Source organism: Vipera berus (assembly GCF_964194415.1).
Source record: "Vipera berus genome assembly, chromosome: 3".
Classification (NCBI taxonomy): domain Eukaryota; kingdom Metazoa; phylum Chordata; class Lepidosauria; order Squamata; family Viperidae; genus Vipera; species Vipera berus.
Window position 1 is genome coordinate 141,783,309 of NC_138204.1, and position 27,018 is coordinate 141,810,326.

Genomic DNA, 27,018 nt, shown 5'->3' on the forward strand with positions numbered 1-27,018 from the left:
ACCCCCGGTCTGTGGACCAGTACCGGTCTACAGCATGCCAGCAACCGGTCCGTACAAACAAGTGAAGCCCTATCCGCGGGATGCAGGCAGCACACCAAACCACGTCCTCTCCGGTCCATGGAAAAACCTCTCTCCACGGAACCAGTCCCTGGTGCCCAAAAGATTGGGGACCTCTAATGTAGACTATAGCCCAGTCAAAAGGATTTGATCTAATCTCCAAAGTCTGTTTAGCTTAGTAACCATGACATTATTCTATGCTTGTAATGAACTTCCTGGTAAGAGTAACGTGACCATAAGTGTGTAGGATGCACACCTTGTTTCATCTTAAGTTATCTAAGACAAACATATAAATCATCAAAACTATATATTGTTAAAACACTTGAGATATTTCTTGCCAAACAAGGATGGACAAGGAGAAATCAAAGCTCCAGTCTATTATTACTTGACTCATTTTTAATGCCCACATATATGCACAAAGCATTTAAAAAGTAGACCCTGGTGGGTTTTATTGGTGGGAGAAATCTTTAAACACTAATGGGATTATTTCTAGATATCACAGTTGTATGCATCACTTTCAAATATGTCAATCTTGTTTTTTTTGTTGTTGTTTTTAATTCCATTTATATCCCGCCCTTCTCCGAAGACTCAGGGCGGCTTACAAGCTTAGCAGTAGCCTTCATTCTATGTATATGCCTGCTTATTAGGGCTTTCACACACCCCCAAGCGGCATTATTACAAAGTCAGCTTAATTGCCCCCAACAATCTGGGTCCTCATTTTACCTACCTCGGAAGGATGGAAGGCTGAGTCAACCTTGAGCCTGGTGGGATGCGAACCTGCACTAATTGCAGGCAGCTGGTGTTACTTAAGGAGGCATTAGCCCACTGCTCCACCAAGGCTCTTTTGTTTATGCCTTTGTTCGTTCTTCTCATTTTTGTAAATATACAACCTAACGTTAGGCAAAGGGAGTCAAGTGATGGTTTCTGGACTTCTACTACTTCAAATTAGTAATTTACCACAGTGTTTGTCTGCCACTGGGCTGCTTTTGGATAGCCACTTTACCACACACACCTTTTCTGAGCATCTGGGTCTGACTGTAGAAGACATAAAAAGTTGGAATGGGGTGAATGGTTATCTGCTGTATTTGCATTTCATTTTAAGGTTCTTGTTCTACATTAAAGTCTCTGATCCAACTGAGTTCCACTAAAACCAAGGAAACAAAGAAAGTATTTACAAAATATTCATTTTACAACTCTTTACCGATGTTTCCGTGTTGTCATTCTGCTTGGAGCCATGGGATTCCAACTTTGTCCATTGTCTACCTTTCTCCAATTTAAAGGTTAGAATCAACTTGGAAACAAATGGGGCTGGAAACAGACTGATAATCAATCGTATATGGCTCATCAGTTTTTTTCCAATTAGCAGCTTAGTGGGTGCATTCAAAAGCATTTGAATTTTCTAAACTGCCTTAAAAGAATCCCAATGGACAGCACATTATTGTTATTTAGTCTGGAACTAACTTAGGCCTCCTTTTCCAGAAAAAGAAGAGAACAACCTGCATAACAAACTAACTCAGGAAAAACCTTTTTCCAGATACTTCTTCCATCCAGCAATCCAACAACAACCCTGACTGAAGCAGGATGAATAACTACTGTACTTTCTTCTGAATTAAACTGCCATTTGTCCTTCCTTTCATCCAAATCAGAAGACTCACTTTCACATCCTTTCTGATGGAGATGAGACAATTATGTGCCATCCAGGATATTCTGAACAGTGCTCTAATTCCAATCTCCTAATGACTTTCGCCCACATCAGGTAGGTAGGGAGGTAGGGAGGTAGGTAGGTAAGTAAATTTTTATTTGTTTGTTTGTTTGTTTGTTTGGACTTATATGCCGCCCTATCTCCCGAAGGAGTCAGGGCAACTAACAACAATAAAATACAAATAGGATACAAATATTAAGAAGACATTAAACTATACCTAGCCCCAACTAAAACCAATAAAACGTTAAAACCATGTTAAAACCCCTTATCATCAGTCCAGGTCAGCCTGTTGGAAAAGAAGTGTCTTAAGGTCATGACGGAAGGACCGAAGGTCAGAGGCCATCCGGAGCTCCAAGGGGAGCTGATTCCACAGGGCAGGTGCCCCCACAGAGAAGGCCCTCCCCCTGGGGGTCGCCAGCCAACATTGTCTGGCCGACAGCACCCTGAGGAGGCCCTCTCTGTGTGAGCACACAGGGCGATGGGAAGTCGTTCCTGGCAGCAGACGGTCCTGCAGGTATCCCAGGCCTAATATGAGACAAGGCAGATCCAGAGTTCAGCAGGTAGAACCATTTCTTAGCATCTAGAATCGAAGTATCTAGGAATGCGAAAACACCAAATCTTGATGTAACCATGATACTAAAGAATAATAAGTGACGGTGCTGAAGCTGCCAATAATTCAGTGACAGGTAGCAGCTGCCAATACAATGATTCCTGTGGGGACCATGCATCCTGTTTGTTAGTTAGGCAGCCTGATCTCCCAAACAGGCATCTTATATCTAATTACCAAAGCGTTGGAGAGAGAAAAAACATCCCTGAAGCCAAATTAATTTCATTTTTAAATGAAATTAATTAAATGGAAGAGTAGACTATACAAATTTCACAATTATAAGGAGGCAGCTTCAACGTAACTAAGGTGTTTGACATGTGCATCTGATCTATCTGATGCTGAGTTAAGACATAGAATGGTTGTAAATATTATAAGATATACTCTAGTAATAACACTCTTTCCCAATTACCTTCTTGGGGAATTGTGACCACTTGAGAACTTTTGTTTTGGAATAAGGCAATTATGGATAATCAGTGGAGCAGCAGTGCAGCTAATTTGTAAGTAACCTGTTAAATTGCAACTTTCAAAAGCCAAGGGGTGAAGGTGTGCTGTTTGGCTGTGTGCTGTGCATTTTTTATTTCCTTGCTGAATGCTATACCCAGTGTCCTAGAGGGCTAGGGTGCATTATACACATTGTAAAATAAATAATACACAATTATTTTACAGCATTTCCAAAACAGTAGGCACAATACAAAAGACTATTTCCACGTAATCTTAAATAACTGAAAGAAGCTTGCAAAATATCCAATCATCCTATTGGTGATTATGCTTAACAAAAAGCAATGAAAAAAACCAAGAAGTTGTTATACTGACCACCACTGCTGCAAATAACCTTAAAAGCTTATCAAGATTTCCTCAATCAGTTCAATGACTTTGGCATGACTTTGCTGACGTGTAAGTTGCTAATCATTATGTTTTTCTAAGGGTACATCAAGTGAAGATGTGCTAGGTAGATACTCAGTTCAGCAGGAAAACAATCAAACTCAATTACAATTGCCAGAACTTCACATAAACTTATTCTGCGCTCTAAGCTACAGTATATATTACTCGGGTATTCTACTGCTGACAAGGTAATAGAATGACAATTTGGGAAACATTCAATGTACTTCTAAACAGCTCAAGGACTTCCGTTGACTAAATTACTAGTCTAGGATGAATGTAATAAACGATGGAAATTAATTGGTGTAACCATGTACATTATCCACAAATAAACTTCTTTTCTCAACTTCAGTCTACAGTTGAGATGGCTAGTTCATTCCTACTGACCTAATCTAAAGAAAGGAATTAGCTTCCTTGGGTTCTCACCTTCTCTCATATTTTTGGCTTGGAATTAAAGACCAATGAATCTAGGATTTAAGTGTATTCAAAAGATAGGGGCAGATAGGTAATTTCACAGTGCAATCAATTGTTCAAGGTAAGACTGCTAAATTGTCAGAATTATTTTAACCCTCCAGAGCTACAGAAATTTCAAATAGCAAGAGGACAAACACTCCTGACTTTTCACCCAGAAGTCAAGGAATAACTTCCTCAGATTTTTCCATTAGGGATGTATAAAATAGTCCCAAATGTGGTTCAGCCTTAATAGGATTAATAACATGATCAGAGGAAGTCAACTAAGGTCAGTGGCACTGTAACTCAACCAAAACAATACTAATTGGATTAGCAAATCTATCTTTCTACTGCACAGTGGGAGTAAAAGGAAGCCAGAGTAGATACTTTTCCACTCTATGTGTTTATATATGTGAAAAGCTGCATTAATGTGCTTTTGTTTTTCACATCACTCCAACAAAGCTCTTCTACTTCAGAGAGGGTGTAGTTCTATCCTTTGTTTCTCTTTAAAGCTAACTTATTTATTTGGGCAGAAAATATTTACGTGACATTTATTTGCAGGGTGTTTTTTTTTAAACTATGACATTCTTTCCTTTTTGGAAATGACTTTTTTTTTTTGTTCTATTAGGAATGCTTCTCCAGTTCTTAAATCAACGCAGCGATACTGATTATTAAAGCTGTACAGTGCATAGAATTTGAAGGCAAAAAAGGCAGTCAGCAAGACAAATACGGGATTTATCAGCAACTATTTAAACAAAAATCCTTTTTTTCAGAGATTGCACGGGAGAGCAAGTAATAAATGCACGTCTCTACATGCTCTAAAACATCTTTTTTAGCTTGCTTGGATCAAGTTTCTTGACCTTACCAGCTACAGGCAGATGAACTCTTCTAGTATTTTTGTGGCATGTTATTTCCTTGTTTCAAGAATATAAATCAATGCTTTTGCCTACTATCACATGGATATTCCTATTGGGATGGCTGGATTCTAGAGTTTTACTGACATAGAGCCAAGAGGCTGGAGCGCTACAGCAATTTTCAGGATGAACAGGTTGCTGCTATGTTCCAGTTGTGACAGCTACCGTGGTGTGCATGTTTCAATTTTTTTTTACAGTTCCTTATAATTACGGCAGGCTCCTACCCCACCATTATTTGCACTGACAAATTAGAAATCTGAATAATGATGGCTTTCGTGGGCTATGTGCACTTAGAAGTCCATTCTCCCAGCAATGTACTATATTGCAGTACTGTATTGCCCTGGAGTTTTTTTTTTAGCTCAAATGTTTTTGTAGAGAATGGTTGATTTCATACTGAGGAAATTGTAGCTCAATGATATATTACATGCTTTCCCTGCAGAAGACTCCCAAGTCAATTGCTGAATATATTGAATTAAAAGGATCAGGACAAAGATGATTAGAAAGATCATGACAAAGCCTCCGTCTGAGAGCATGGAAAGCATTTTTCAGTCAATGCTTCAAATTATTCAAGAAGGCACCACAGTAGCAAAAACTAACCTATACTAAAGGAGAAATAAATTCAGCTCAAGGACTGACTGTTGGCTGTAAAACAATCTCACACAGCTCTTATCCAACTGATATTTGTATGAGAGCTGAGGAAAGTTTTAACTTTAACAGCTACTATTGAAAACATTTGTTACAAAAGATAACTCTTTGCCTTGGTAATCAGCAAATATAGTCTCAAGCACGTAACCTGAGCAACCAACTGGTTTTCTAAAATAGTTCAGGTGGTTTAGTTGGTAGCTGTATAGTTTGTCGGATGGTTACAAATAGTTTGAACAGGTAGAGCTGGTTTTCAATATTTGTTCAGACAATTCCTTACAGAGCAAATGAAGCAAGTTGTGAGAGGAAAATTGGAGAAACATTAATACACCATCGGTGTACGATGAAAACTATTTTTGTATGTTTTTCTAAAAAGGGAAAAAAACAATTGCAGCAAAAAAATATAATTAGTCTGTATCTTAAAATGGAAATTCCATTCATACACACACACACACAAAATTTTAAAAAGTACTATTGAAGTTTCAATCTCGTCCCAATACATACATCTCTAAACCTGATCTGAATCCCCCAAAGTGAAAAGTGGTCTGGCATATATCACAGCAAAAACTTAATTCTCTATTGTTTGTTCCAAACCTGGCTTGAGAGTAGGAGCAGACACAATGCTTAGCTTGTTAGCAGCTCATGAAATTAATTGTCTTGTCTTCTAGAGAAACCAATAAAACGAAAGTCATCTTGCTACCATTCTTTTGAGTCCTTTCTGTAAACACAAGCACAGCATTTACTCCCAACAATAAGCGAGGTTATATATAATAGCTGTTCACTTTGAGACTGGAAGTTCCTTTGAGGGAAAATGAAGGAACAAAATTTAATTCCATGGAGAAAAGATGACAAGTTACTTCGTGTTCTTCCGCATCAAGTTCTTCAGGAGTCTCTAGCAGCCAATTTCATAAATCTCTCTGTCCTTTGGAAGAATAAAGTTTCTATCAATACGAGTCCTGCGGTAATTTGTCACAAGGAATGGCGTTTGGTTTCTTCCCAAAGCTCCAGTCTCTTTGTAGTGAGCAGCTGGGCCACTCCTCTTAAAAGCATCAGGAAAATAGTGAAGGACATCACAATGACATAATGGCTAATACTGCAATGAAGAGAAAATGATGCATTAGAACAAAGCAGTTTACAAATCAAGTAATCGGAGGAAACTAGGTTTACTGGTAAAACTATAAAGGTAAACGTAAAGGTTCCCCCGCACATACGTGCTATTCATTTCCAACTCTAGGGGCCGGTGCTCATCTCTGTTTCAAAGCCGAAGAGCCAGCGCTTGTCCGAGGACGTCTTCGTGGTCATGTGGCTGGCATGACTAGACACCAAAGGCACACGGAACGCTGTTACCTTCCCACCGTAGTGGTCCCTATTTTTCTACTTGCATTTTTACGTGCTTTCGAACTGCTAGGTTGGCAGAAGCTGGGACGAGTAACAGGCGCTCACTCTGCTATACACATTGTTAATTGTTCCACTGTCAGGAAATCTCTCCTTAATTCTATGTCAGTTGTCTCCTGGATTAATTTCCATCCATTGCTTCTTGTTCTGCCTTCTGGTGCTTTGGTAGATGGGCTGGCTCCCTCTTCCTTCTCCCTCAAATATTGGAACACTGCTATCATGTCACCCCTAATCCTTCTTTTCACTAGACTAATTCCTATAATAGTTCTTCATATGTCTTAGCCTCCAGCTCACTAATCATCTTTGTTACTCTTCTCTGCACTCTTTCCAGAGTCTCACCATCTTTTTCTGTATTGTGGCGACCAAAATTGAATGCAATATTCCAAGTGTGGTATTACCAAGGCATTATAAAGTGTTACTCACACTTCACATAATATCTTGATTCTATCCCTCTGTTAATGCAGCCTAGGACTGCATTGGCTTTTTTGGTGGCTGCAGCACACTGCTGCCTCATGCCATATTGTCTACTAGGACTCCAAAATCCCTCTTGCAGTTACTGCTATTGAGCCAGGTTTCACCTATTCTGAACCTGTACATTTGTTTTTTCTTGCCTAACTATAACCACTGACTTTCATTTTGTTAGATAGGGCCCAGTGTTCAAGTCTGTCAAGATCCTTCTGGATCTTGAGCCTATATTCTGGAGTGTTGGTTATTCCTGCCAGCTTGGTGTCATCTGCAAATTTTATGAGTTCCCTTCTATTCTCTCATCTAAATCATTTATGAAGTTGTTGTTGTTGTTGTTGTTGTTATTAATAATAATTAAATTTATATTAGGCCTAAGATAGAACTTTGGGTACCTTGCTGCTTCGTTCCATGTAGATATAGTTTCATTAAGGACTACATGCTGAGTGTGGTTTGTCAATTAGTTACACATCCATCTGGTGGTGATGCTGACTATCACACATTTTTCTAACTTACTAAGAAATAGGTTGTGGTCTACTATGTCGAATGCCTTACTGAAATCCAAGGATACTATATCCACAGCATTTTGCTAGTCCATTAATTTAGTCACTTTATCAAAGAATGAATTAAAAGCCACTTGACTTTAAATCAGCCAGAGTTTGCCCTCGATCCCTTAACATTTATGAGAACCAACCAACAGCATTACTCAGTTTGTATAAAGAAGTCAATAATAGACAGGTAGGATAAACAAACTGCAGGAACCATTCTTTCAACAATTTGACTAGCACCATACAGTTGTCCAAAATTCTTATAATAAACACAACCTCTCTGGGAGGAAAATGTTAGTTTTGTCATCCAACTGATTTTTTTTTCTTCATTTCCAAATAGTTTCATAGATAACAAAACTGTTATTGAATTTGTTCTCATTTTAATGTAGAACTTTGTGGAACTTTATGAGTTCTGCATTCTATATTAGTATCTTCTTTTCCTTTCCCAAAAGCTGTACGCATGTAAGGAATAAAGCATAAGTCTCCATACTTAGATTTTAGTGTTTTAAAAATACAGATATTATTTGATGACTATACTAATTTGTGTTTTAATCTTCTTAAGCTCAGATGAAATTTTAATTACTCTGAATAATTAAAAGGAATTCATGACTGCATATTTTGTTTGTTCAGAGTCAGAAGTTCAACTTATATTAACTCTAGAGAATCTATTCAGTCAGTAAGAAATACCTGTTGTAGGATATGACTAAATGTAAAACAAACAATTGACACTCCATAATCAGTAGACAATAGTAATTCACAATTGTTTGAACTGATTCTTTGACATTTCGATTTTAAATGTGTCCAGAATCAATCTAACACCCATTTGCTAAATTGCAAATCAAACAACTCTCCTTTCTTCCTGAATTCACCTTTTTACTTCCTTTAAATTATTTTTCAACATCCATTTTTTTCGGTCAATTCTTTGACTCAGCCCCATATTCTTACCAAAATGATGTCTAAACTGATTTAAAGAGCTAAATTAAATGCATATTCTTCCTGTTACCTGTAACACCACCATTTCTTGCATCAAATTTTAGTCACTAAGAATCTTGGAACAGAGACATGTTTGTGTGTGTGTATCACAGAGAGAGAGAGAGTATATAAGGTTAAATGAACTGGTATAATTTGTTCCATGTATGAACAAATGAAACACACACACACACCAAGAATGTATACCCATTTTACATAGCAGTTGCCCAATAAAGAAGATCTGTAGGAACAAAAGTTTTTAATGCCTTCTTTGAACGTGACCGTATTCCTTTTCATTTTTTCCCAATGGAGAATTAGAGGCAGGAATTCGTCATAGGCTTTAGGCAGAAGTCTATCACAACTCTGCCACCAGAAATCCGTGGCCAAGCATAGCATGGATTAGAAGCAACAGCTATTTGCTTGTGTTTAATTTATTTTCTGTGTAAGCTAGGATTCTTTGTCTGATGCCTAAGGACTGCAGTGGATAATCATCGGATTGAACATTCAAGCAATGAAGCATAATAATTTGAGGCAAGGCAACTGTATTTATAAAATGCAATATGGTTTGAGTTGGATGTACATGTGTGTACATTTTAAAACAATAAACAATAAACATTTATCCAGAGTGTATACCATGCTAAAGCAGGCTACTGTTTTACAAGGAGTGGCACCTGCTCACACTCATTAGCTCCATTCCCTGGGCAATGCAACTAGCAAACAGATGTCACTGTTTAACGCATAGCATATATTCCAAATGCACAGGTTACATGCTGGTCACAATTACCTAGAGAACACAATCATAAACAAATAGTGGCTACATTCTCTAGTTAATCGAGGCTCAATATAAAGTCCATCTTGCATTCAGAAAACACTCTTTAAGTGTAGACAGTTGTTTGAATATCAAATTACCTAAAGAGAATGGAAAACTAGGGGGGGACTATTCTACGCTTACACTGATTTAATGTGATGTTTCTTGAACATTTTTATAAAAACAGAAGGTAATAAGTGCAGAGGTGACACACCTGTAAACTTCATACGAGTTTCACTCTTACCTATAGACATAAATTGCATTAGCAGTCTAGAACACTTTCGACTAGCCACATGATTGATAGTAGCTGTCTTTTTCCATTGGAAGTAATTTAATGTGTTAAAATCTATTTCTGTTGCTTTGCCTTTAAGCTGCAATAAAAATCCTGGATCTCAGATTAAAAGAGAGCATTTGGAGTGGTACAGAATCGTGTTCCAGAGAAGAGCTGAAACTTGGTTGCGTATATGTGCAGAGAGGCATATGTTCTACCGCTGAGCTAGAATTACCCAGCAGAGCCTGAATGAGGCATTCTCATCATGCCAATCAAAGCTTACAAAGAGTGCTGCTAATCAGGACGAGGACGCAGCATGATTCGGAAACTGCTCATATTTAGTCATGATTAGAGAAGGAACATTGGGGGGGGATAAGCTGTGATCTGAAGAGGTTAGTTGATGCATCAGGAAGTAACTTCTTTTGAAAGTTTTAAATGCCTCCCATGCTGATTCTTTCCATTCTTTCCTGATCGCGCAAAGGCAGGCATCAAAAGCAAACCTCAAGGCATTTCTTTTTAAATAAAGATCTTAAATTTTCATGCCTCCAAGACTACACGTTCATATGTAGCTAAAAGTTAAGTAACAGGTCAGGACATTTTAAAAAGAATGCCAGGTCTCTTGATCCATAAGGAGAGTAAATGCCATTTCATTTTACAGAATTCTATAAACAAAGCCAGCGAACTACGTAAGCCTCAGTTCTGAGTCAAAGAAAGAGTGGGAATTATCTATTCACACTTCACAAGACTCCCATTGAAAGGGTACTTTGTCAGGTATGATTTAAATCAGGGGTGTCCAACCTTGGCAACTTTAAGTCTTGTGGACTTCATCTCCCAGAATTCCTCAGTCACATGGCTGGATGGGGAATTCTGGGAACTGAAGTCCACAGGTTTTAAAAGTTACCAAGGTTGGACACCTCTGACTTAAACAATTGTTGAACCATGAGCTCTGTGCATTGTTAGAAAATATCTAGTGATTTGCTTCAAAATGTATCTTGCTCAGGGAAAAAAAACGAAAGCAAGCTTTGGGTGGAGGTGGCTGAGGAAAATGCCGATAGGCGGCTTCCTCATTGGTTTACTTCCAGAAAAATTAGTTTACCTTCTGAAAATACAATTGTTTGCTGATTGGCCAGGCCAACCAAGGCAGCTGTTTTGAGATTAAGAAAATGTTCACAGGGGAAAAGCCACTTTGTGACAATTACCAGGATATGCTTCTCAAATTCCAAATGTGCTCATCAACAATTGAGACAGGCTGGTTTACTAGAGGAAAAGTCATGGCACAGAGTGGCAGAAAATTGAGTAATAAAATGGCACAATAGCCATTTCAGATATATGAAAACTAGACAAATACTGTATTTTGGAGGTGAAGACTGCAAGGACATAGGTACTGCACGAATTATGTAAAACTTAAAAAGAAAAATGGGCATTCATACTGGTATAGCAGTGAAACCAAAGCTGATTTGTATCATGAAATAGCCACGTAAAACATGGTGTAGATCAATTAATGAACCAAATTCTTTCAAAAGCCTTGAATTTGAAGAAATGTTCTATTTGCAGTTCAAACCGTGATTACTAATTCACCCAGGTGGCTAGAAAGGCCCAACAGAGGCTTCACTTTCTTAGGGTCTTGCGGAAGAACAGGGTAGAACAACGGCTAATGACCCTCTTTTACCAGTCCACTATAGAGAGCGTCCTCTCGTACTGTATTGTGGTTTGGTATGCTGGTCTGACAGCCGCGGATAGGAAAGTATTACAGAGGGTAGTGAGCACAGCACAAGACATTGTGGGCTGTTTCCTGACACCACCGGATGACATCGCCAGGGCTCGTTGCCTTGGAAGAGTGAGGAAGATTCTCAGGGATGACTCACACCCTGGACGGTATCTCTTTACTCTCCTACCATCCGGTAGGAGATATAGGAATATAGCCAGCCGTACCAACAGGCTGAAAAATAGCTTTTATCCGTGGACTGTTAGGCTTTTAAATGGGACATAAACATGGTGTAGATCAATTAATGAACCAAATTCTTTCAAAAGCCTTGAATTTGAAGAAATGTTCTATTTGCAGTTCAAACCGTGATTACTAATTCACCCAGGTGGCTAGAAAGGCCCAACAGAGGCTTCACTTTCTTAGGGTCTTGCGGAAGAACAGGGTAGAACAACGGCTAATGACCCTCTTTTACCAGTCCACTATAGAGAGCGTCCTCTCGTACTGTATTGTGGTTTGGTATGCTGGTCTGACAGCCGCGGATAGGAAAGTATTACAGAGGGTAGTGAGCACAGCACAAGACATTGTGGGCTGTTTCCTGACACCACCGGATGACATCGCCAGGGCTCGTTGCCTTGGAAGAGTGAGGAAGATTCTCAGGGATGACTCACACCCTGGACGGTATCTCTTTACTCTCCTACCATCCGGTAGGAGATATAGGAATATAGCCAGCCGTACCAACAGGCTGAAAAATAGCTTTTATCCGTGGACTGTTAGGCTTTTAAATGGGACATAATCTTATGCAGAATTGACTTGGGAGGCCGGTGTGTGGTGTAGTTGGTTCACATGGTGTGGTAGGATGGAGGGTTTGTTGTCACTGTGTGTTGGGGGGAGAGAGCATGGGGGGAGGCCCAGCTAATCTCAATGTACACATGTTGTACTTTGACAATAAACGGTTTATTATTACTACTTGATTCTGAAATTATCAAAGGAATAACAAAGATATGGTAACTTTTAAGATTGCTAAGAAAGTACTGGGGTCAGGAGTCATATGTAGTGTGTTTTATGCATTCTTCTCTTATTAAATACTTATTAAATTTGCATGCTGCTTAGCTCATCATTGAGCAACTCTGGGAAGCTTATATTAGCTATGCAAAAATGCTGAATAAAAAAGTGTGCTATAAACAGAATGCAATTCCTAAGAAATTGTTATCATCTAATGGCAGTCCTCAAATATATACGAAGTTATCAACAACCTGTAGTACATGCCAGCAGCTCTATTTGGAAGATGAGTTTTCACGGAGAAGTAGAACAGTAATTTGAGAACAATAACAAAAAGAAAAGTTTGCTGAACAACAACAAACAAAGGATCAAAGGTTCTACTTCATGGCAGGATTTGATGTTTTACATGGCAGGCACAGATTATGCTTATAATAATGCTGAATATGCAAATTTCATTTTGCTTGAAGGTAAATAAAAAATCTATAGATTAGCAGATATATACTGCTCAAACAAATAAAGGGGACACAAGATAAAGACATCCTACTATTAAATACAGTACATTGTGTTGTTTAAGTGTTCCCTTTATTTTTTTGAGCAGTATAGATGTATACGAGGAGACAAGGAATAGATCCATCAACAAGTTTAAAAAAAATATATCTATGTTGAAAGGCATTTTCTAAGTTCAGAAAAATCATTTAACAACACTCTCCCGGAAGTATACTTTTCATGCGAGTATGAGATTGTACATCTGAATAATTCTCCATACACAACCTGTACGACACTGCTAAACAAAACAAAACCAAACCTGGAAATAGACAGGAAGAAGGGTAAATTAGCCAAAGCACTAGTTTTTCAGAGGCAGGAGTTGTTTTACAAGGAAAAGTGCTCAAACATACAACTGTCTTTCCATACTTTGGACTTCCACTTTAAGAAGACTGCAGATTATCTGTCTTTTAAGGAGATGTAATTCACCTCCAAATGTAACACTTCGAAATAAGGTTAAAAATAATCTAGAAGGAACAGGAATGTGACATTGACAGCAGTGAAGACAGAAATAAATTAGGGATATAAATTATACAGGCTTTCAAGTTTCCTTTGTGCTACCCTACAACAATAAAGAACATTCTTGGAATCCTTGCAGTACCTGTTTCTTGACCTGGCCAACCTCAAAGAGTTGATATCAATCTTGTAAGCTTCTCTAAGCTTTTCTTTGCCTTATCTTATGCAAATAAAATCAGGGTTACTTTAAATTTATCATGCTTTCCTCTTTCTTAGGATTACATATGTTTCTGCATGTCTCCCCTTAATGGCTCACATTATTTCCCCCTATTGCCAATGTTGGGTCTACTTTCTTTTCCACAGCAGATCATGGCTCACAATTTGAGAATCACTGCCCAAGCAACATACTATTACCCAACTTAATAAGACAAACATATACACACACACACGCACAAACAAAAAAGGGGGAAAAAAATAAAACAGGGATAAGAAATTAAAAAATCATGAATCCACTTTCTTTGTCTAGAACAACAAGCAGCATTTTGCAGAACCGCTTTTTACGAAACATTCTTGGTCAAACTGGTAGACTGGCAAACCAGGCATATTTTATGAATAACATTAGGGTGGTAGAAGAAGTCGCGGGAGCAGCTAACCAGTGATCTGTACCTTGTTCCAATGTCTAGCCAGCTTCCGTAATCTTTAACCAGAAAGAAGAAGTGCTAGAGAAAAAAAAACAAAAAGAACACAACTAAATTCAGTATCTGTACATTGCCCAATAAAAGTGAAAAAACTGAAATGTACATTTGAAGCAGATTGTTCAGGACATGCAAACCCATCTGTAAAAAAAAAAGCAAAGAAAGGCCAGTCTCCATAAGACGGTATTTAAATAAAAACAAGTTCATACTACATGCCTGGTAACACTAAGAAAATGAGTATGTTACCAATCTGGTGTAGTGGTTAAAGCATCAGGCTGGAAACTGGGAGACCGTGAGTTCTAGTTCTGCCTTAGGCACAAAACCAGATGAGTGACTTTGGGCCGGTCATTCTCTCTTAGCCCTAGGGAGAAGGCAAGGGCAAGTATTTCTAAAATCTTGCCAAAAAAAACTGCAGGACCAGTCCAGACAATTGCTACAAGTCAAGAGTGATTTTAACAACAACAACATCCCCCCCATCCCTAAAAGGAAACTGAATAAATTACTGTAAATTTCTATTTTGTTATGAACTCACTGGGCCCAGACAAATGCTTCCACAAATAGACAGTTGCTCTTAACAGCAACCAACCTGCATTTTCTTCACCATGTTTGCTAAAAATGACCCAAAGCGTAATCATGTCTGGCTTTTTCTTTCTATTTTGCTGGCTACTGCTTGCAGAGATGGGATGATTCTTACTGGAACAATCATGCTTCTCTCAACATCTGCTTCAGCCTTCTAAATGGTCTTTGGCTAGTCATTTCTCTTTCAGCTTTAATTCCCTATAGCTGCATTAATGATCAACCTAAATGATACCATTACTGAAAAGCGGACATGCTGAAGAAGCCATAGAGATAGTGATTACAGTTTATTGTCTAAGAATTAGTGTAATTTTCCCCATCTCATGAATATGGCAAAGCAGTCTCTTCTTCACCATAAACTGTTGTACCAGTAGAGGAGAAAGGAACGGAGATTTTTTTAAAAAAGAATTCTATTAATTTATTTCACCATTTGGCCAGATGGGCAAAAGTTCTGATTCAGTTTAAGGCAGTTATCAAGCTATACTGCTACAGAACTATCATGTGTTTATCCACTTTAAAATGCTGACAAGTAAAATTTAGAAGATGGTATTTCAGAGGATTCTACAGATAAGGCGGGAGCACCTAGTCAACCATGGTCACTCCCAGAATAAAGTAAGATCAGAACAGATTATTATTTGGGTGGGATAACACCAGGTAATCTCATGTCTGTATGATATATTGAGAATTTGAAACACACACACACACAGACAGACACACAGACAAAGAAAAAGGAAATGGCAAGACCCTTCTATACTGCTGCCAAGAAAACTACACAAATGTAGCCACCAAGAGTTAAGCTCAGCTTAAGAAGTTTTCACCGTTATTTTGGACTCAACAATAGGTAGCCTGGGATTTGCAAATATTTCTTCCTATTTATGAGATTTCCTGGACCAGTTCAATCAAAACAATTTAGTTATGACGTGACAGAACAAAAGCTGGTGTGTCATATTTAACTAATTCCACTGGGAGGAATAAGAGAACATAGATTTGAAAGTATAAACCTCTTCCATTACTGTTCCAAAGACACATCCCTTCTAACCAAGCTGTGATGTCTGAATACACTACAGACATTGTACATATGTTAGGGTGACAGTAGTTTTTAATTTAAATGCTATGTTTATTAAAATTGTTTAATCTATTTGTTGGATTCTGATCCACCCACCCAAATCTCCCACTATGTCCAAAGATAGGCTTATTCAATCCGTCCTGGGTGGTATTTCTCATTACATCTTGCTTGATCATTTGGTATTTCCTTTGAAAAATTAAAGGAGATGCTTTTTTTGTTCTGAAAGCAGGGAAGAAAAGATTTTAAAAAATTAAAGTAGGTACGCAGGTGCATCTGGTATTCAGATGAAAACTCAGTAGCTAACTTAATGGCCCCATAAAAGAACTGAAGTAATAATATAGATTTATAACTTTTTTGATCATTCATTAAATTATTTCAAAGAATTATAGTGGAGAGAAAGGGCCTATCTGCAATTTATGCAGAGTTTCAAAGTCAACTCACTGACCTAATTCAAGGAACTTTGAAGTCTGAGGCTAATTCAGATATCCCTTGATTGAATTACCAGAGCTCTCTGGGTTTTGATCTTATTTGTACAAAATGTCTAATAGTAGCTTACCAAAGCCATAATGTCTGAAATCACAAGAACAATGAGAAAAAGCCTGGGGGAAAAAATAAACAGTGTATCAGAAAAGTACAATAATTCACAGTTTAATAAAGCCTTGAAGAACACAAGATGTGTTTTGAAGTACAAAGTAATTCTCTTTGGATCTATTTTCTCAGTATTGCACGTCTTAAGAATATCAGGGCAGCCATACTGTATGTTGACTATCATACATGGAGTGGGCAGGGAAACAAGCAGAATTAAAGTAGGCTGATTTGTATGACTTGTCAAAATTAAGCCTGTGGTTTTTTTACAGTTAATGACTCTTCTACATGATTTATTATGTAACTTACCTACCTTTTCCAGGGACCTGACATTCTCTTGACTCATGAAACCCTACTAAATTTTACACATTTCACAAAGGATTAGCCAGATTTTGAAGATTTATGATATTTATATTCTAATTCTTTCCCAAGGAACACAAAACAGTATACTTGATTCTTCTCTTTCTCTTGGTCCATTTAATTACTTTTGACAGCCCTGTTTCCCTAGTCTTAATCCAGAACTATAACCACTTTACTACATTTATTCAATATGATCTACTCATCCTTACAGACTAGAAATTGGCTTAGTAAGAGAAAGCTGTTTCTCAGGATGCTGTTTCTATGACATACCCAACACAAGGCCGCTTTGTACCACAATGCCCCTCTGCACTCTGAGTATCAAATGTAGAATGTACGGCTTGCAAGCACAAATGTTCGTTGCTGCTATAAATGTGATCTCAAGCGTATCAAGAAGCCATACTCTCCAGTTCCAGGAACAGAGGTGCAAGTTGGTTATGCTTAATTGAAACAAACACAAAATGGTTTTCAAAATGGGGATTTGGTTCAAATCCATTCAACCCGATTCACTGAATGGTTTGACAACATTCACTCAGGTTGTGGGTAGTTTAACATGAATTCTGTGCACGGTGTTCTGAACTCCACCAGGTTCATAAATGGTTGAGTATTTATTTCCACTTGGTCTTAAGGCTTAAGAAACTAGTTACCTGTATCTGAGGTATCCAAGACCAAATTAGGAATACAAGCAAGCTCAAGTATCACTAAAGACCTTTGCATTATCATTATCTATTCATTAAGTAACTGAAATATTTTGAATGTGGATAATGTTCCTGATCACCAATGATTGGTTTTACCCCAGCACTGTGCTAAAATGCTGCATATAACTGACCTAGTAGCTCAAAAAGAAAATGGGTCATTAACTGTAAGAATTATAAAAGTGCTATCAGTTAGAGTGTGAAAACTCATTAAAATGTGTTGCATTATGGCATTAAAGCAAGATGATTACAACAGCCTCTAACAAATTATATCCAGTCATATTATCAAGATCAGTTTTATAAATTAACTTTACCTTAGAAGGCCATTAGAACAAGACCAAAAACACTTTATGCTAATTTGCTTACTTCCCTTTGCAAAATAGATAACTCAGTTGGATACCATCAAAATCGCCGAAGGTATCTGATCAGCAATGATGAACTGTGCCTCTTTTTCTCAGAGATTTGACAGATGCACCGAACATCAAAACCAAAATCAATTTCTATCGATAGCACTAGTAATGGCACTGACATTTCTTGATTTGGAATGTGGCAAGTTTCAGTTTTACAGCTGGGTTCAAACATTTACCTACTCAGCAGGAACAGCCAGTGCACAGAGGGAGAGCTGATCTGCATTTTTCTTCGCCAAGATATAAGACGTATCATCGATGTAATCTCTCCACATGGAGGTATATGTGTGCCATACTGCAATTTCCTCAATCATTCAATCTACTCCCCTCTCTCTTTAGAGGGGAGGAAAGAGAAGGATCCCATTAACTGGACAGTGCTATTCAAGTACTGTCCTCTGTATGAATTTGCCTGTGTAATATGTTACTTCACCACTGTGGAAAGGCATGCTTGCCTGCATTCAAACTCGCATGAATGTTTTAAAAATCCTTTGATCAGAAAAAAAAGCATTTCATCCAATAATCCGTTATGTGTGAATTTTCAGCAATTGAGTGGAACTAAAAATGTATCTATCCCTGTTCATTAGGCAGAGACTGAAATCTTAATTTAGCACCTACAATACAACAACCATGGAAAATTGATACTTGTAAAAATGTAGTCACTATTATGCCAAACGCAATCATGTGTATGTGTATACAGTATAAAATATATATGATATCATCAAAAGAGTACTGTGTGTGTGTGTTTGTGTATACCATCAATATCATCAAGAGAGTAAAAGAACTGCAATGGAAATGGGCTGGTCACACAGCAAGAAGGACTAGTGACAGGTGGACCAAGGCAGTCACAGAATGGATCCCGCTTGATAAAAAAGCATCCATGAAAGAGACCTAAAACAAGATGGATCAACGACATCAGCAAGTATTGCAGGCCCAATTGGCAAAAGAAAGCTCAGGACCATATGGGTTGGAAACATATGAAAGAGGCCTTCATCCTGCCATGGATAAACAGTGGCTAAAATGGTGGTGATATATATATACATCTCCACTGACACACATAAAGAGAGAAATTAACAAAAACTGACTTTCTGAAGGGGGGAAAAAACTTGGGAACTGAATCTAACAATGGTATAATGATACAAAGTAGCCACCTACATGCAGTTTAATTTGTTTCCCCGCTATCAATCCCAAAGCAAGTTCTGATTCAGTTAATGCATGCACTGAAAATCTTTACCTTTTAGATGATAGCTGGGTTGTGACTTGAATAGCTTCAAAAGCACATGACACGAGAACAAAGGGGATTGCAATCTGTTCAGTAAACACAATTCGGTTAAGCTAATGGCAGGTTCCCACAAAACAAAACAAAACGGATGCCCAAATTAACATTGCTAATATTTAGACAGCCATTTATGCATAGCCCAAAGTTCATCAGGTTGAATGCAGAGACTGCAATATTTTTTTAAAAAAAAACCAGTTGTGTTGTTTAAGTTTAAAATAAACATTATTTTCAGTCATGGCAAATATGGGCTTCTGCATTATGTTAAACCTTTTTAAAAGGTTATTAACATAAATAGACTGCAAAATGACAATTTTAAAATGAATTATCTACTTTCAAGAAACATTTTCCATATAAATGTTGAGAAGCAGTTTAGTGATATGGAAAACCATGACTGGTAAACACATTCTCCTGTCCCATAACAGCCACCAGTACTATTTACATTATGGAAACTTTGATAATCTCTGCTACAACAAATCCCCAGAATACAATTTAAGATTGACCATTATCCATGTTGTATTATATTGATACAATTCACTCATTTGCTTATTCCCAAATATCTAGATGTGTCTGGGAGTTGAAATGTATATATCGTAAAGCTGCCAAGTTTAAAAAAAATTATTCTAGATTGTATTTTCGCAAAATGTTGTGTTCCTAATGTGTAAGTGCTTTTTAAAAAAATATGTTGTCCCAATAGTTGTCTTTCAAATTCAGAATCTAATGCAACTTCATCAGTGATCCAGTTCTGAACTTTCTTGTTCCATACAGTTTTGAAGATGTAATTTGTGGCATGCATTAGAAGGGTATGCAACCTCATCGTTCTTCTATAAGATTTAGAAGACTGTATTCCTAAGTTCCACGCATTTTTTTTCTGGGGCAAAATAAAGGATGATCTCATCTCATTTACTCTGGAAATTATGCTATGTTTCCTGAAGAGGCAGAGAAAAATTTGATTTATTTGATATAAATCCCTCAAAAGTCTTTCCTAATGGCATTCATATTTTCTTGCAAATTACTACAAGTACCGTGTTTTCCCGAAAATAAGACCCAACCAGCACCTAGCATGATTTTTCAGGATGCTCGTAATATAAACCCAACCCCCAAAATAAGCCCCAGTTAAGATCGTCAGCCAAACGGACGCACTTAGTACCATATTTTCCCCAAAATAAGACCTAACTGGAAAATAAGCCCTAATGCGTCTTTTGGAGCAAAAATTAATATAAAACCCGACCTTATTTTCGGGGAAACATGGTAACAGTAGCAAAAAGAGATTGATATGAAGTACTGTGTATTTCTTTAGTAGCATTTTTAATTTGAAGCATTGATTTGAACAGCTTGTCATCATCAATGTAGGAGAAGGTGGAGAGACATCACTCCTGACTCCCGTTATACAGAAAATGGTTCCTTTCTCTGTGATGAAGTAACACAGAAAGAAATGGCTTCCTATCAGAGATAAGAGTTTTAGGAATGTGGGTTCCCCTACCCAAGGCATCTAGGGGAAATCAAAACCTGCTGTGATCCAAGCCCTGCTCCTTCTGTACATGTGTCAAGCATCTACAAAAAGGGGTGGGCTTGAATTGCAATGCCATGATTGCCAAACTGTGGGTCCCTTGAAAGCCCTACATTCTCTTGTGACATCAAGCCTGTGAAAGAAGACGATCAGGTCTTTGGAATTTACTCAGTTTATCCCTTGGGCCATAAGTGGTCATAAACTGAAGAATAATAAAAGTGAAGATCAGACAAAATAAAATATGTTAAAACAGAGCCACGCTAAAAGTCTAGTATTCTACATTTGAAAAAGTAACACAAAAACCATACAAAGGCCAATTGTCTCTCTCTCTCTTTCTTTCTTTCTTTCTCTTTCTTCTATCTATCTATCTATCTATCTATCTATCTATCTATCTATCTATCTATCTATCTATCTACCTACCTACCTACCTACCTACCTATTAAATTTCTATGCCGCCCATCTCCCCTATAAGGCGACTCTAGGCTGCTTACAATTTATTGAAATAGGTGAAAAATAATTGCATAATTAAAAGATTATTTGTTGGAAAGTGAACCTTCTAACTTTAAGGTATAGTGACAAGGGTACAGTAGAACCGTAGCCTATCCCAGTAGTTTTGATCTTACTGCATACATCTCATACATAGGTGGAACTTCCAGGTCACGAAACCAGAAGTGCCATGACATCACAGGCTGCTGAGACTTGGGAGGAGAAAGGGAGCTACTCCATCTTTGGTGATGTCATAGAGGTGGGATTTTAGTTACACAGTTGTGTGGCACGTCCTGTGACTTCCTGTGGCTTGCCGATGTGGCACACCTACGGATCTTTCGGGTTATAGAAATGTGTACAGCACAGCAGTTTAAAACCACTGGCCTATCTAGTCTAACGAATAACATTTCCGAAACAAAGGCAATTACTGACCTTCCACAATAGCAAGCCTCCCATCAGGAAAGGGCTGAACACAGTCAAGAAGCAATACACTGAGGTTGGATCAAAGCTAGAATTTAAGAGTGAGAACAGAACAAACATTATTCATGTGCATTTTTGTAACCAATACTTTCCAGGAGGAAACAGCAAATAGCATGTGTCCTTTGTCTCAATTACAAAATGTGGCATTATGATGTAGCAAAGGAGATACTCTGCTAGTTTATACTGCTTCTACTTTTACAGCTCAACTTTAGGGTTTTTTAAAAGTATTTTTAAAGCCCCATTGATCTTACAAAATATTTCCTTATATCATTTTCTTTTCCACTGATAACTATCAGTCATTTCTAGATCTGTAAGTAAACAAGCGACATACACAAAAGTAACCTGGCACGTTACCTATTCCTTGTAATGATTGGCTGCTACATTTAAGCCAGCTTACTGTTTTTGCTTTTTTCCATGTGGAAACTATTATATTTAGGGTTCTTAATGTGGTCTCCATGATCGGCAACAATACCTTATTTGGTGTCCAAGCTTTGGCCCACTTGAATTTATACACCCACGTACATGGTTTTTTTTTCTTTTCATAAAGGCAGGTTGCCAGCTTCCAGTGTAAACTTTTATTTCCAAAAATAACCCGAGAAAAAAAAATCTTAGCACAATGTTAAAAAACACACACACGCAGCAGATGGTTGTACCCGAGTGCTTTGTTAACGCTTCAAGAAGTCAAGACTAACCTTAGGTGGAAGAGTGGTGGAAAGGAGTGCTTTGTGGGATAAGCATCACAAAGAGCATTCCAGTTAGATTTTCCTGTGTGGTCTTGTGTGTCTGTGATTGCCACATTTTGCGCAAGCAATCATTTTGTGAACAGATAAAAGCCCCTGATAAGCAGTTTTATTTATTTATCGAGAGCACAAATGACATGTTCAAATTCCAACTATGGAATCCCAAATATGATTACCAAACTACGCATAAGCAACCATTTTGGCAACAGATAAGGCCCCTGACTGCTGGTTGCCTGCAATTTGGCAGTCCCAGTTTCACCAGGCTCAAGGTTGACTCAGCCTTCCATCCTTCTGAGGTTGGTAAAATGAGGACCCACCTTGTTGGGGGGCAATATGCTGACTCTGTAAATCGCTTAGAGAGGGCTGTAAAGCACTGTGAAGCAGTGTATAAGTCTAGGTGGTATTGCTATAGCACAGGTGATGTTCTCAAAATTGCAAATATGCCTGTCAACTACATAGTCTTTTCTTTCCCATAGAACTATGTTGGAACAGGTTTCATACTGTTCTTATTCCATCCACAGTCCCTCTTCCTTTTAATAAATGTCTATGTGACTCCAACTGGAAAAGAAATATTCGGATGTCGTACGGATACACTGAAGTTGTAGCATGCCATATCCGGTTCTTTATGCATTTGTTATGAGCACCAGAGTGAACCTATACACAATCCGCAGGCTGGAGCCACAGGCATGTTGCTGAATTGTGTTTTTCCTTTCCTTTCATTCAATATTTTAGGGAAAATCTGTGCTATTAAATAAGTTTGGTTTTTTTTGCAGAGATATTCACATTTTCACTAAGTTACAGCTTCCTGTTGGGAAAGATGAAATTATTTTGCCTACGAAGTGACTACAGCACTGCAAAAAGATAATTTAAATGTGAACGTATACGTGCATTGTGTTTCTTTTTGTTAAGACGAATGGGAAAACTGAACTGTTGACTAAGATCAGAGACAAGAAAGAGCTTAGGAACAGCAGTGCCATCTCTGTATTCCACAGATAAGCCAAGGCTTTGATAGTTATCAAAGTAAGATGAAGTGGGATAGCCCCCAAGAAAACCATCTGGAGCCACAAGATGCTTGGCTCAAGAGGTTTATTGCAGCTGCCAGTTGAAAACTTACCAGATTTTTTTCTGTTCATGACAAGAGAGAAACTCCACTTTCAGATCAGCATGTGCTATGCTGAATGCATGGGGCCAGGTGCAAATTCCATTAGGGAAAGGTCCATAATCATTATAGTGTATGTTGACATCTTGAGTCATTCCTGCTTGGGCAGCCTACACTGAAACCCATCGAAGGAAAGAATCTAGGCTAACCTAGGACAACACCAAAGATCCCTCAGCTAGTCGGAAACGAGACATTGTTACACAGTAAACTACAGGTAGTCTTCAACTTACAACAGTTCATTTAGTGATCGTTCAAAGTTACAATGACCACTAAAAAAGTGACTTAGGACCGCTTTTTCACATTTACAACCATTGCAGCATTCCCCTGGTCACGTGATCAAAATTCAGGCACTTGGCAACTGACTCATAGTTATGAGAGTTGTAGTGTCCCTGGGTCACGTGATTCCCTTTTGCAACCTTCTGACAAGCGGTCAATGGGGAAGCCACATGCACTTAACAACCATGTTGCTAACTGAAGAACTGCAAGAAAAGTTATAAAATGGGATAACATTCACTTAACAAGTGTCTCACATAGCAGCAGGAATTTGGGGCTTAAGGACTTCCTGTATGTGCTATTCTATCCTGGATATTTAAAGACAAGAGAACAAGGCAAGAAACCTTTATCAGCTAGAGCTTCAAGTTTGTAAGATGGAGCTCCTACAACTCACAACTCACTTTCCTTACCTCTATCCTAGATTGTTGGAACACTAGAGTAGCTAATGAAAGAGATGGAAAAGGTTGATTCTCTACTCCAGTCTCAGTAAGGTAACAAATGCCAGGATAGAGCTTTCATCCAGATTTAAATTGTTGGTAAAAGATACTTTACCCTAACCTGGTAGTTAAAAAATGGGATGTCTCTGTCACCTAAACACACTTTCCTATATTTTCCCCTTTACAAATGAAAGGAAATAGTTGGTGAAATTCCCTAAGGGTAGAGAAAATTTCTGATCCTGCATAATTCTTTTCCCCTCATCATGATTAATATAAAACATTCTAGAATATGCAATATTGGATGTAATTATAAAGGCATTTGTTTAAATTGTTTAGTGTAGAAACAAGTAAGCTGAAACAGAATGGAGGAATTGCAATTTTGCTTTTAAGAACAGCTTAGATCAATTTACCTGTTAACAGAAGCTATATTTCCAGTCCCAAAAAAGGCTGTCACTATGAAGAAAACCTGCATCAAGTTGAGGAAAATGCAATATTGCCAACAAGGTAACGAAGCATAATTGTTTACCACAATGTTTTTCACAAAGGTTAGAATCTCCTGACTGATCCAGGAACTAACAAGTATATACATTGCAATTCTATGAACGTGTAGCCAAAATTATGGTTTATAATGTTCATCTGAGAGCACCAACCAAAATTGCAACTTCTAGTGAGATTAATATGCCAGCCGGGCTACTAAACCCGTATACATATATGAACGAACAGCGAATCACTGCAGCTCCCTCTTTAACTTTGCAGAGATATTACATTCTTTGGTTCCTTGAGACGAAATAGTTATTGAGACATTAGTTTATATGTGTGGAAAAAAGAAGAGGAGAGAAGAAGAAGTCAAATTTCTTGTGCTGCTTATCCATCTAAATAGACATTTTTCTAAGACTTTAAAAAATATTGTTGCCAACCCATCTCTCAGGATGATTGAGGTTACACTCCATGGCAAATCTGGTGCACCAGTTTCAGCTCGTCTGTATTAGGTCCAGATGATCTGAAACAAGTTCAATGGAACTAACAGTGGCTGAAGGATGCAACGATTCTTAACAAGTGACTATTCAAGTCATTCAGCTTTCAGTGTCAAACAGGAAAAGCAAAACCAAATGGCCATCAGGTAGTTTCAGCAAAGGAGAGCAGGTCAAGTCCAGAAATGAGGTCTTCAAGGCCAGCAAGGTTGAGGTCAGATGACCATAACAGTCTTTTGGAAACTTCAAAGCTTGCGCAATAATTGATGAGCAAAAAATGTATAAGATGTTAAACTACTTTACAGACATCAAGAATACTATATCTGTAGTTTTATTTTATTTTATTTGTTTGTTTGTTGATTGATTGTTTCTTGGTTTTATTTTTCTTTTCTTTTTTTTCTGCCTTCAAATCAATGTTGACTCGTGGCAAATGCCGGGGAGTTCTTGGAGTCAGTCAATATCAACAATGTAATATGTCATTATGGCAAAATTATGTTTTTTACTTTGTTGTATTTCTTTCACTTTTTTATCAGAACACTTTGTGCGTACGTATGTATATATCCATGAGTATTATCCTTGCGTTTCATGCCTTTTTTCTCTTTTTTATAAATTAAAAGGAATAAAATATAAATTTAAAAAGAAATGAAACAATATAAACTGATTTGTGACTTAAATAGCGCTTGTAATCTGTAAATTAACAAGCTGGTGAGTCTGTTAGATAATTCTGGTTATTCACAATTTGTATAAAACACTTCGACCTTAGATGAGAAATTTCATTCTGTAAAAACAGTGTTGTAATACTCCATTTTGTTAAACTATTATAAGATCTTAAAATATTTAATATTTGCTATGCCCGAAAAACTCATTACATTAGCCTAAATGTTATATTTTCGAGAAAGTTTATGGACAATTAATAATGATTTAAAAAGGCAGACAGGTCTTTTGATTACGTAATTCTTATTAGTAGAAAGCCTAAATGCATGGAAAATAAGATTTTCCCTCCTTATGTCTGAAGTGTATTAAAGAAGCTATATCAAGTTAATTGGTATCCAACACATTCTAAGTAACAAATTTATAGATTTGATAATACTTAGGACGCTGAGCTTGTTGATCAGAAGATCGGCAGTTTGGCGGGTCGAATCCCGAGTGCCGCATAGCAGAGTGAGCGCCTGTTACTCGTCCCAGCTTCTGCTAACCTAGCAGTTCGAAAGCACGTAAAAATGCAAGTAAAAAAATAGGGACCACTATGGTGGGAAGGTAACAGCGTTCCATGCACTTTTGGCGTCTAGTCATGCCGGCCACATGACCACGGAGACGTCCTCGGACAAATGGTGGCTCTTCGGCTTTGAAACGGAGATGAGCACCGGCCCCTAGAGTCGGAAACGACTAGCACGCATGTGTGGGGGAACCTTTACCTTAACTTTTTAGAAAAAGTCAAAATACCATTGTTGTCACGATTGTTTTGTGGTAGTAATTTAATCATAATCCTAAAATAAATCTATTGAAATAATCTTTAAAATAATAAATCATTTAGGAAAAACTTCCTAAAAGCAATCGTTTTTTTTTAAAAAAAATCATCTTCACTGCCCTAGCTGAGTATTTTTTTATCCTAAGTCAAAGGATACAAAGAAAAAAGCTCTCCTGATATCATCCACATGAAGTGGTCGAAACTGGGTTATATCTGTAGGGCAAGAAAAGCTGAGAACCGAAAGCTATAAAGACAAAAAAAGAAAAAATTAGCATCAGAAAATCAGGTAGGATTATGTTCACATTAAAAGTATATGTCCCCAAGAACAAATGAAAAGTTAAAGAGTGATGCTTCCAAGTTTCCGGAAAATCTACACAACGTGTTTTCTCCTACAACTTTATTATATCTCAATTATTATTTCAAGAAAGTTACT

The 27,018-nt window shown here is 37.7% G+C and overlaps 1 protein-coding gene across 1 annotated transcript in view; it reads right to left on the reverse strand.

Moving 5' to 3' along the window:
- Window positions 1–1,212: 1,212 nt before the first annotated feature.
- The window catches only part of PIGN (phosphatidylinositol glycan anchor biosynthesis class N), a 76,154-nt gene continuing 50,348 nt past the window's right edge, over window positions 1,213–27,018 (reverse strand). Inside the window, exons 24-30 of the mRNA XM_081324398.1 lie at window positions 26,743–26,829; window positions 24,557–24,612; window positions 21,490–21,565; window positions 19,020–19,093; window positions 16,301–16,343; window positions 14,074–14,126; window positions 1,213–6,344 (exon numbers count right to left, since the gene is read on the reverse strand). Of these exons, the coding sequence (XP_081180524.1) occupies window positions 6,221–6,344; window positions 14,074–14,126; window positions 16,301–16,343; window positions 19,020–19,093; window positions 21,490–21,565; window positions 24,557–24,612; window positions 26,743–26,829 (513 nt within the window). The 3' untranslated portion in view covers window positions 1,213–6,220. The remainder of the gene's footprint in view (window positions 6,345–14,073; window positions 14,127–16,300; window positions 16,344–19,019; window positions 19,094–21,489; window positions 21,566–24,556; window positions 24,613–26,742; window positions 26,830–27,018) is intronic.